At 40.1% G+C, this 13,041-nt stretch overlaps 1 protein-coding gene across 1 annotated transcript; it reads right to left on the reverse strand.

Moving 5' to 3' along the window:
• Positions 1-6,399: 6,399 nt before the first annotated feature.
• Positions 6,400-11,120, reverse strand: LOC308088719 (dual specificity protein phosphatase 26-like). Its single transcript, XM_080433278.1, has 3 exons — positions 10,629-11,120; positions 8,380-8,591; positions 6,400-6,607 (listed from the first exon to the last, which is right to left on the reverse strand). Exons 1-3 carry the CDS (start codon positions 10,808-10,810, stop codon positions 6,408-6,410), a joined length of 594 nt encoding a protein of 197 aa, XP_080289404.1. The 5' UTR covers positions 10,811-11,120; the 3' UTR covers positions 6,400-6,407.
• Positions 11,121-13,041: the final 1,921 nt, after the last annotated feature.

The following is a 13,041-nucleotide window of genomic DNA, read 5'->3' on the forward strand; positions in this document are numbered from 1 at the left end:
TTAACTAAACAAACCTTTCAATCTAGAGCTTCTCTGTCTGGAACCACCATGGATGTGTAGCCTACTAGTCCAAGGGTTCTGAAGCTGTGGGCCGGGGGCCCCGGTGGGCCGTGAGGATATTGCAAGTGGGACCCCAAATTAACATAAATTGGCAAAACACGAAGATTATAAAGGTCGGGTCAAGTGATATACTTTGTTTTTGTTAAAAGGTTAAGGCACGGTGATAGTAATCATACAGACTCTCTAGCACTCTTGTTTGTTCAGTAACAGGGGTCTCCCTGTCTCTCCAACTCTTTAATAAACAGAATAAAAAATTTCAGGTGGGTTGCCATTTTTAGCCAATCAGGAGAGAGTACCCATTTATCAGCTTAAATCTTATAGTGTTCCAGTTCCAATCGTGCGTCTGCTCATTGCTGTGTGTCATCACTGCTAATCTCACTTGTTTCACCTGTATATCCTGTGTGAGTTCTCTCTCCTGATTGGTTCAAATTGGCATCCCGAACCTGAAATTTCATTGAGCTGAAGAGACTGGGAAACTGCTGTTACTGAACAAACACTCTATAGCACTGGTATAGGCAACCTTAGGCACAGTGCCAACGTTGGCACAGGGGAGGATGATCACTGGCACACTGGCATAAGTGTGAGAGAGAGGTTTTTTCTTTTGAAATGAAATATTAAAAAAAAGTTTAGTCAGTTAAATTAAGTCTCCTCACATCTATATATACAAATGACATCCTGCACATAATTCTACATTCATTCAAACTCCTAACAGTAGTCTGGGAGATAGGTGGGTTATTGCTCTGAGTTTAATGATCTTTACATCCTGATGTGAAAGAAAATGTTTCTAAAGTATAAGAAAATAAAGGTTGTTATGTATAGCCTATGGACAATCAAAACCAGATGGAATTATTACATTTTGATGTGGTGCATAATTAAACTTAATGTTGATATGGCACACTGACTATCAAGAAAATGAAAACTTAGCACTTCATGTCAAAAGGGTTGCCGACCCCTGCTCTATAGCAATGATTAATATCAAAATAAGGAGCTATTTAACATTTATTTAAAAAAAATCACTTACCCTACCTTAAATGATAATATAACATTCATATTATAAACAAAATATGTAAAAAAAAATATTCATGGTGCTTTTTTTCTTTAAAACCTTGTAAAGTGAGTAGTCATTGTGTCAGTGATAAATATGAACTTAAAGTTATACAATAGTTCCACTGCTCCAAGCCAGAACACAACCGATCGATTGATCATAAAAATGCTCTGAAAATGAACACAGCCACTTGATAGCTGCTGTGTTAAGTGGTCAGATGTGTGGACCGCCAAACCTTTAGAGATTTTCAAATGGGTCCTGATGATACAGACAAGGCTGAGAAGAACCAATGTGGTTCCCAAATCAAATATGAAGTATAGCGCCTGCAAATAACATCATGTTTCCATTGGGCCATTCAGAAGTTACATATCTTAACCATTCAATCAGGGAACACATACTGTGTCATTTTAGATTTTAGCAATAACCAATATTTTACACTTTGGACTATTCAAAAATAGCAGATATACAAGCTCATAGCGCAGTACCGAGTGCAACGCTACGAGCTTGTAGATCTGCATTTATTTATTTTTTTAACTTGAAAATTTGTGCAAATCTTTGAATACATGTTTTTTTATAACATTTTTAGTCCTACCTGGCCGACATTTTTAACTCGAATCTTTGCTTCAGGGGGATTCTACAAATGTCTTCAAAATCCTAAAAGTTTTTTTTTTTTTTTACTCATGTTGTTATAATATCAGTGGTTCTCAAACTTTTTTCATGTCAAGGACCCCAAAAAAATTATATATATTCAAAGATTTGCACACATTTTCACGATTTTTTTCAAAAATAGCAAAGATAGCAGTATATACCAGTATATAGCAGTATATAGCAGTATCTGCTATTTTTGAATAGCCGAAGAAAACTTAAAATGACACAGACGCGTTCCCGGTCTTAATGGGTTAAATTCAAAAACCCAATGTCAATGCTGGCCAAGACCTCAATAACCAAGTATCATAAAAGGCAAAGCTGAAACAGGTAAATTACATGGCAGTGACATTCAAAGAAAATGACAGATTTTCAAGTAAATGGGATTTAATTAAAAAAGTCAATTATTTCCGGTAAGCAATAAATTATAAGTTGGCCTGATGACTTAATATGAAGTACAGTAGTACTGTACATTACTCACCTTCTTAATGTGAAGACACCTCACCACAGACTGCTGAGAGACAGACAACTCCTCTTTTAACAACTGATCAGATCCACTGCACTTTGACATGTTTATTTGCCAATATGTACTTCTCCTACAATATTTGCCCAGCCTCTCTATTTATTCTGTGTAATGATTACTGTTAAGCTATCATGCATGGAATCATGGCTGAAAATGCTACTGGAATAGCCATACTCTTAAACATATCTGTAGTCTCTACAGTATATCATATACATAAATGTTCTAAACATTATAAAATACTTCTACAAGAGTGTTTTAATCTGGATGTAAATGTAGAACCTCTAGCTGAGTTAATCTTGCACATGCAGGTTAATCGAATAATCAATCATATTTTTTTTATTTCTCACATCAAATTCAATGAATCGACACAACATTCCAATAGATGTTTTATAATCAACTAAATGTATTAATCTGATTAACCACTTAAGCCCTGTATTATACCTAAGTTATACAATGGTGGCGTGAAAATAGCCACACTCACAACCCGTTGCATCGTGACACGTTGTGTAAATCTGTGACACATTACTTTTTTCCCCCATTAATCATAATAGAGACAAAAGTTTGAAGTAATCGTGGTATTGATTTGAAGTCATATCGCCCAGCTCTATTATTTAGTCTTGCATAGCCAGGTGATGGTGTCAGGGGTTATAGGTCACTTTTCTCCTTCCTTGCTTGTTTAATCAAAGGTATACGCCGCCTACTGTCTCTTCCTGAATAAACAACCACATTTACATCACAACTAGAAAAAGTTCTCCTCGGAGCACAGCTCTCCACCAGGTTAGGTAGGTTATTGTGGGCCAGCAATGTTCGGAATTCGCCAAAATCTGACAGATCCGTCTTTATCACATGACCATAGAGATACTGTGTTTTGCAAAGATCGGCCTGCTGGTGGCGCTATAATAGGCCGATGTGAAAAAGGTTTTTCCTTGGCCTCTAGGTGCATCGGTGCAGTTATAGGTGAAAACGCAAATCGCCCTGTTATAGCGCCACCATGAGGCTGATTTGAAAAATAAAATCTGCTGGCATTTCTTCCTGGGCCTAGTGGGAATGTGTGCGCAAAGTTTCACGGCAATCGCACGCTGCATTTAGGATTTGAGGCATTTTGTTCAAAACGGACCAATCCTGCAAACTTTGGAAGTCGATCTTAGCCAATCAGGATGGAATATGAAAAATTGGACAGATCCGTCTTGGACTCATGACTATAGATAATGTGAACCGATTTGCGCGATGTTTGGACAAAATCTGTAGGAGTAAAATAAACAAATGTGTTTTGCAAAAATCTGTGTCCTGGTGGCGCTATAACCGTCCGATCTGAAACATTTGGGTCAGATTTTCTCTGGAGTGTGTGCGCACAGTTTCCCTTCGATCGGGGCAACGGTGCCGGAGATTAGCTGCTCACAGACGGACGGACACACGGACGGACCGAATGGGTGCAAAACATACTGTAGTCTGGGCCACGCCTTCGGCCTGGCGGAGACAATGAATGATAGAGTAATGCTTATATTAGCCAGCATGTGTGGCATCCCAGCAGCGTCTATTATTACATTGCTGCATGTTCACACAGGTTCAGCTACAGGGGACACGATGATATTTCACTACCAGAGCATCAGATGTCTGCCTGTCTGCCTGCCTGCCTCAGGCTGTCTGTCTGTCTGTCTGTCTGTCTGTCTGCCTGTCTGCCTGCCTGCCTGCCTGCCTGTCTGCCTGCCTGTCTGCCTGTCTGCCTGACCTGATGACGATGTACTGTAACAAACAACCACACTGAATATCAAAGCCTTATCAGCCAGACAGTCACTGAGTTTGCAGACTGAAATGTGTGCCCTGTACGCTGTTAAAGACTTTGAAAGGGACTACAGCATACGTTGAATAAATATATTAAAGATACAGTAACATTACAGATACATATACATTTTTTAGATAGAAAAAAAAAGACAATCACATATTATGTAGTATTGGAAAATGTAGAGAAACGAGTCCATACCCAGAGAACGCCAACAACTACAGTACTTGCAGACTTGACAACAATAGTGTATGTAGGATGATGTCACTCACACCTGGCCTGAGTCAGCTGGGTGTGACTACACACACCTGTTGTGTATGTAATAGATGTACACACAGACAGGCTGTGTTGATTTTGACAGGAATTTAATATTTAGCTTTAGTCATAGTCTTTTGAATAAAATTCCATTTAGTTTTAGTCATATTTTAGTCATCTGAAAGGTTTTAGTTTTAGTCTAGTTTTAGTCGACTAAATATCATATGATTATAGTCGACTAAATCTACAGTTGATTTAGTCGACTAAAATGTGTTTTGGCGGTGCCTTGATGGCGTCGTAATGGCTGATTTTACGCTTGGTTCCATGCTGAAAATAGCCGATCTACAAGCTCAGAACGCGTTGCAGCGCGACGCGTTGTGAGCTTGTAGATCTGCTATTTCCAGAGCGCTAGCCTCGCGTGGCCAGACGATATCACACGACACACTGCGTGGATATTAGTCTGGTCCCTATCAACGATAGATTTTTTTCCAAGGGGCGGTTACAAAAAGATCCAAACGGACTCTATTGGTTAGACCTAAACCAATCAGAGCAGTGCTTCCTTGTACGAACCAATCAGAGCAGTGCTTCCTTGTATTGCTCCAAATAAGGTGATAAGCCCGCCCACATTTGGATACTGGGCTCTGATTGGTCCCTCACGACTTCGGAGGGAGAGAAATGAAATCTCTATTGAGGGGGGCCAGACCTAATCTGCCGAGGGCTAAAGTGCGATGCAATTTTGCAAAGGCAGATTTGTCTGGAACCAGGCTACCAGAGCGCGACACCCGAGCGCAACCAAACATAAGATTTGCTTGTCTTTTAGTTCCTTGAACCTTGAACCTTGTTCTACTGGATCTCTTCTCCACTAGTCTCTCCCTAACATTTAGTCTAGTTTTTATTTGTTGACGAAATTGTCAATAAATTTAGTCATCTTAGCTTAGTTTTTATTTAGTTTTCGACAAAGTTTTAGTCAGCAGTTTTATGTACACAGATTATAAATCAGTCGTCCATCCCCACAGTGTATGTAATAGAAGAACACAGGATATAAAAAGTGTTTTTTTTTTATAGATGTTTCATTTTTTCACAGACAACACAAAACGCAGACAAACAAAAAAGGGGAACTAAAGCATCAGTAGTGTTCCGTGTAATATAACATCCATGTAAACCATGCCATAATACTCATAATATAGCACATACAATGACACAAGCACCTAGATATGTTTACACGGTATGGTAATCACTCCATAGATAAGAAATCATATCCACCGTTTCCCCAATTACTCAGTCTTATCCAGAAGAGAGAAGGGGGAGGGGTGTTAAAGGGATAGTTCACCCCAAAATGACTTATTTTCTATGGATTAGTCACCCCATGGAGACTTGAATTCATGGATATGTTTTTGTTTTTGTCTCATTCCTAAGACAATAATTTGATGACCGGCAGCGGTTCCGGTAGGACCAAAAGAGTCTCCTTTGTGTCTCCTACCGGAACCGCTGCCTACTGGTCCGCTGGTCATCATATTACTGGCTTAGGAATGAGAGAAAAACTTAAATATATCCATGAATTCAAGTCTCACTAATCTATAGAAAATAATTTTGGGGGTGAGCTATCCCTTAGTACAGTACTTAAAGGAGAAATCCGGACATTTTAAGTGTTATCTTTGATGTGTCGTTACTCACCTACCGACGTAGAAAGTGGCGTTGATTTTTTCCAGCGATTCCCCTGTCGTAATTTTTTCGACCCCCTCCGTTGTCATAATGGGAGCGCGTGGCTAAGGGAAATTCGTCTATTATAACCGATGCAAAGTTATTTTTTTCTCTACTACTACTCATTGTAGAGTCTCATGATACTCAAACATGCACTGAAGGTTCCTGAGAGGCTAATGCTAATGCCGAACGAGCTAACGCTGGTTGCTTGTTTCTCTCCCAGAACCTGGCAACTCGGTGTTGCCAGGCAGAGAAATAAGCAAACAACGTTAGCTCGTTCGGCATTAGCGATAGCTTCTCAGGGACTTTCAGTGCATGTTTGAGTATCATGAGACTCAGTAACGACACATCAAAGATAACACTTAAAATGTCCGGATTTCTCCTTTAAGTAAATGTACTTAGTTATACTTTCCACCAAACAGCTGTGCGTCCAGAGCACAGAGCTGGCGGAGGAAGCCTCGGTTGGGGATGACCCCCCGGTTGTCTTTGACGGCGCAGATGGCCTCCACCAGGCCCAGGTTCTGTCTCAGCATCAGATAGGCCAACACCAGCGTGGCAGAGCGACTCACTCCTACATGGCAGTGCACCAGGACTCTGCCTGCAGAACGAACACACACACACACACCACACACACACACACACACACACACACACACACACACACACACACACACACACACACACACACACACACACACACACACACACACACACACACACACACACACACACACACACACACACACACACACACACACACACACACACACACGTTCTCAAAGTGTGGTCCGGGGAGACCCCCATGTGGTCCTTCAGGGGGGTTCAAGGGGTTCCCCAGCAAACTGAGGAACAGTTTAATGACTTAAGCACTATTTCAAGAAATGTCTAAAAGAGCAGAGTCTAATAGCTCACATTACACTGTCAAACTGAACAGCATTCAGCTGTGCATTTTAACCACTTAAAACCGCAATGGAAACGAGCTGTAAGCTCTATTGCGTTGTCCTGTTGATTACGGTGGGTCAGATGTATGTATGTGACATATGATTTTATTTCATGATCAATAAAGACTTCAATCAATCAATCAATCAATCCTATAGTTGACTGGAGTCCCCCATGCCTCTATACCAGCGTTTCCCAACCGCCGTTCCGCGGCCCTTTACTGTGCCTCCTGAGAGAGCTGGGTGTGTGAACATCGTATGATGACTAACGTGACTCCAATCTGTCTTACCTGCTACTACACTCTTATCTGTTCTGTTTAGTTTTTTTTGTTTCTTTTGTTTTTTTGTGTGTGACTGCTGTAAGCGGCCATGTTAATGATGAGTACGTTTCCCTGGTGAGAACGATACAGGTTGATCTTATCGTTGATAACCTCTTCAGGAAACACTACCCTTCCTCTTTGCCTGGCCTACTTGTTGTCAATTAGTTGTATGAGCTCTTGTCTTATTGGATCTTGTTTATTCGATACACTTATTTGTTTTAGCTCATGCTCATTTGATTTTCCTACTTTGTCTCATCTGTTTAAGACAGTATGTAGCTGATATATTGCACTTTTACTTTAGTGCTAGGTATACTCTAACCTCGCGTCACCAGTCTTTCCACCTCGGAGGAAAGCCTGGTATGCGTTACTAAAGACCTGTGTGATCCTGGTCTAGGCCACGCCTACTGAAAAAAATAAAATAATAATAATAATTATCTTTCCGGATTGTGCCGATCCGGTTTTGCGGTGCCGCTTTGTTTTGGTTAAATTGAATAGAATTTCCCTGTGGGATAATACAGACGCTAAATAGTCTCTGGAAAGTACACTCACATTTATATTTAAAAAATAAGCTAAACTACGCCGCATCAAGGATTTTATTAGGACGGACCTATTTTGGGGTGACGTCTTTCCGGATTTGGCCGATCCGGTCGCCTGATGACGCGGATGACGCGCCTGGTGACGTAGGGCTACTTCCGCTCCCGACCGGATCATAGACCCGAAAAGCTTTGCTTCCCAGGCTAGGTATACTCTTAGTTGCTTGTTTTAGAAGAGAATGCACTTAAGGCTTCTGGTGATTAGTAGTTTAGTTCCCTACCTGTTGAATGCACTTATTGTAAGTCGCTTTGGATAAAAGCGTCTGCTAAATGACTGTAATGTAATGTGATGTAATTTTAGTGTTTGTTCAATAACAGGCGTCTCCCTGTTTCTCCAACTATTTAGTAAACAGAACATACATTATCAGGTGGGATGCAAATTTCATCCAATCAGGAGATCTTGTGAAAACAACAAAAACTATGGAACTTGTTGCACCAAAACAAATGTCACCACTTCTTTACAGCTGAGTGTAAACCTGCTATGTTGACATAATAAAGATGATTGTGACGGTGTCTCACCTCCTCCACTGAGAGCTCTGTGAATGAAGTCTGAGGCCATCTGGAAGTTGCCACTCATGTCGTATTCCATGGCGTCGCGGGCATCGATGCCCATGTAGGTGACGCCCATGCTGCCATAGATGGCGGGCGCCTCTCTGTCTTTTCTGTGAGCCGCGTTCAGGACGTGGGTGATACGATGCTGAGACAGGTCAGCCCGGTTCTCTGCACTGTGTCTGCAACACACAACATTATTTATTTTGAACATGCCGGTAAAAATAAAATAAAAACTAGTAACAAATAGCAATGAATGCCATAATATATTATAAAAAAAAGACAAAATAAACAAAAAAATATGATCATTGCTCACACTTAAACATGTTCCAAAAGGAGTAGGAAGAAGTTAAGACTTAAAATTAAGTACACATCATCGCTGTCAAATAATGGTGGAGTAAAAAGTCTAATATTTACCCTGAGATGCAGTGGAGAATAAGCATAAAAGGTAAGTAAAGAATTGTACTTAGGTACAATACTTGAGTAAATGTATACTTAGTTACATTCCACCATTGACTAAGTATCTGTTATTTGATGAAAAGATATGGTGGCAGGCGTCTCCAATTAGCCTACAACACTCTACTACTACAGCCTGCTGTTCACTGGAGATTCAGAAGGCAATTTCAGCCATTTGACAGTTAAGAAAATAGCCCTTTTCCAGGGACTTGAGGTGAGATCTAATAGCTGCCTGGCCTGCTGACAGCTGTAGATAAAGATGATGTATGAAAGGTATCAATAGGCATCAGTGGAAACGCTGAGATTCTTCTATGTAAGTTCCCTATGTGGAATGCACCTTAGCAGATCTGCAGTTACACATCCAGGATCTAAAACTGATTTATGATCAGATCCTCTTACACACTGTTGGAGTTGGTCCAGATGAACAGGACAGTTGGTTGAACAGAGCCTACTTAAAGGTACATGATATTTATTTGTTAAAATAAGTGTTGAATAGCTCTATATTCGTTAGCTCAGTAACAGGGGTCTCCCAGTCTCTCCAGCTCAGTAACAGAAAATACATTTTCAGGTCCGGATACCAATCTTATGGAATCAGGAGAGACACTTCCCTGGAAGTGATCAACCAAATACAGTAAATGAGACACGATTGGAATTGGACCTATTGAGCTGTATTGATTGGAATAATATAAAGACTGAAGCTGACAAAAGGGCTTGAATAGGATTGAAACGGTGAACCAACTAATGTTTACCAAAGCGCTGGAGAGACGGGGAGAGCAGTGTTCACTGAACAAACACTATAGCAATGATTACCACCAGAATATAGAGCTTTAAAGGGATAGTTCATCCATTTTCTATCGATTAGTCACCCCGAGGAGACTTGAATTCATGGATAGCCTAAGCCAATAATTTGATGACCAGCGGACCGGTAGGCAGCGGTTCCGGTAGGAGACACAAAGGAGACTCTGTGTGTCTCCTACTGGAATCGCTGCCGGTCATCAAATTATTGGCTTAGGAATGTGACAAAAACAAAAAAAAAATCAAGTCTCCACGGGGTGACTAATCCATAGAAAAAAAAAGTCATTTTGGAGGTGAACTATTCCTTTAACTTTTGACAGCACTTTTAAACAAAACCCACTATCACAACATAAAAGAGCAATATTTGAAAAACCCACATATCTAACCATTAAAATGGTATATTTTCTCAACTAAACCAGTCCTGTGATTCACTTTACTGGTCTCCAATGTAAAGTCTGGACCAGACTTCTTACTTACTGGTCTCCAATGTAAAGTCTGGGCCAGACTTCTTTACTTACTGGTCTCCAATGTAAAGTCTGGGCCAGACTTCTTTACTTACTGGTCTCCAATGTAAAGTCTGGGCCAGACTTCTTTACTTACTGGTCTCCAATGTAAAGTCTGGGCCAGACTTCTTTACTTACTGGTCTCCAATATAAAGTCTGGGCCAGACTTCTTTACTTACTGGTCTCCAATGTAAAGTCTGGACCAGACCTCTTTACTTACTGGTCTCCAATGTAAGGTCTGGGCCAGACTTCTTACTTACTGGTCTCCAATATAAAGTCTGGACCAGACCTCTTTACTTACTGGTCTCCAATGTAAAGTCTGGACCAGACTTCTTTACTTACTGGTCTCCAATGTAAAGTCTGGACCAGACCTCTTTACTTACTGGTCTCCAATATAAAGTCTGGACCAGACCTCTTTACTTACTGGTCTCCAATGTAAAGTCTGGACCAGACCTCTTTACTTACTGGTCTCCAATGTAAAGTCGGGGCCAGACTTCGTCAGCGTGGCTGACGATGGCTCTCCCGGTGAAGAGCAGCCTCTCCAGCTCCACCACGGCCAGGCCAGGAGAGCTCAGGTCGATCTCCACTTTGCGAGGAGGCGGTCTGTCGTTCCAGGAGGCAGGGAGCTTGGAGGTGTAGGAGGACATGGTGGTTCTTCTGTCTTCTTCTTCTTCCTCTCTGGCTGCAGGGAGACGTCAGTACTGCCGTTTTATCTACGTCCCAAAATCAAAGAAACAGAAATCTATTCCGTCTATTAAATGAACCTTGTTTTGTGTCCAGAGTTTTAGTTCATTTCTACAAGTGGTCCGGCTGAACGGCCATGGTGGTCAGTCAGATCAGAATGAGTGAAACAGAAACAGGTGTATTTTAGTCTCAGGAGGCTGTGCCTCACTTTCAACCCCCCCTCCCCACACACACACACACACACACACACACACACACACACACACACACAAGTGTTGCTGGCCCACAAATCACACTAATGATTGCTCTTGCCAGTGGTGTAAAGTAACATTTAAGTACATTTACTCAAGTACTGTACTTAAGTACTCGGAAGGAGATTACTGTACTATAATTTTGAGGTATTTTCACTTTACTGGAGTATTTCCAATTTTCTGTACTTTTACTTCTACTCCACTACATCTCAAATATTATGCTTTCACTCCACTACAATTATTTGAAAACTTTAGTTACTAGTTACTTTGATTTAGATTATTATTACAAAACATACATATCCACTTCTTCAGCCCTATGTACATTTCGGCTATTTGAAATTAGCCGATCTACAAGCTTACAATGCGTCGCAGAGCTTGTAGATCTGCTATTTTCAAAGGATTTTTTATACATTTTATACATTTGAAAACTTGTGAAATGGGACATTCTGCATAATGAGTACTTTTATACCAATACCAATACTTTTGTACTTTTACTCAAGTACATTTTGAATTCCGGACTTCTACTTATAACAGAGTATTTCTACATGGCAGTATTGATACTTTTACTTAAAGTAAAGAAAATGTGTATGTTTTTCCACCACAGGCTCTTGCAGCATGCTGCACAATGTTGCCAGAGCCTGTGTTAAAGCTTCATCGCATCAAAATAGCTTTTCCTATTTAAAGATCTGAATGCAGGCTGGCCAGAGATACTGTGTGGTGGGGCCGTGACCACACACACACCCCCACACAGTCCCACTGAACAAATAAAAAAGCTATGGCTATTCAGAACTGATGCAGTGGTGGAAAAAGTACTCAAATTCTTTACTTAAGTAAAAGTACCAATACTGCAATATAAAAATACTCTGTTACAAGTAAAAGTCCAGAATTAAAAATTTACTTGAGTAAAAGTACAAAAGTATTGGCATCAAAATGTATTTACCAAAAGTAAAAGTACTAAATATTTGAAAATAGCAGATCTACAAGCTCACAACGCGTCGCGATGCGACGCGTTGTGAGCTTGTAGACCGGCTATTTTCAAATAGCCTAGGTATAAAATAGGGTTAAAGTGGTTAATGTATGTTTTATAATATCATAATTTATATCTGAAAAGTAACTAAAGTTTTCAAATAAATGTAGTGGAGTAAAAGTACAATATTTGCCTCTGAGATGTAGTGGAGTAGAAGTAAAAGTATTGGAAATTGGAAATACTCAAGTAAAGTACAAATACCTCAAAATTGTACTTAAGTACAGTACTTGAGTAAATGTACTTAGTTACTTTCAACCACTGAACTGAGTGGTGCCGATGTGCATGCTTCATATTTGAACTTAATGATGAATCAAAGTTTAACAAAGTGGAACACTGACCCAGTGGACGGTATGGTATTAGATCAAACAGACTGTCAGCGTGTCAGACAGAAAATAGCCCAAAATAGGGATGCCAGGGTTAAAGGAGTAGTTCACCCCCAAAAAATGACTTATTTTCTATCAATTACACACCCCATGAAACCTTGAATTCATGGAGATTTTAGTTTTTGTCGCATTCCTAAGGCAATAATTTGATGACCGGCGGAAGAGACTCAAAGAGTCTTCATTGAGGAATGTGACAAAAAAAAGAAAATAATTGTATTCAAGGCTGGGGTGTGCAATTGATAGAAAATAAGTTAAAAAAAAATTACTCAAATACTTGTGAACGCATACTTTAATACGCAAACGCATACTTTAATGCGTTTTGAAAATAAATCTAAATCAGCAAAAAATAACATTGACTTGAACACAGTTTAAAAAATATCCTGACATTTAATTATTTTTCCATTTTCTGAGCTGTAATTTTTTTTTTTATAGTCGTCAGGCAAAGATTCCCATCATGTGTTGAAACATGCATTACATCAGAAACATATACAGGCCTCAAGATCCTGTTCTTGTATTTTCAAGATGATTCTTCT

The sequence above is a fragment of the Gymnoscopelus braueri genome (genome assembly GCF_963280865.1).
Source record: "Gymnoscopelus braueri genome assembly, chromosome: 7".
Classification (NCBI taxonomy): Eukaryota; Metazoa; Chordata; class Actinopteri; order Myctophiformes; family Myctophidae; genus Gymnoscopelus; species Gymnoscopelus braueri.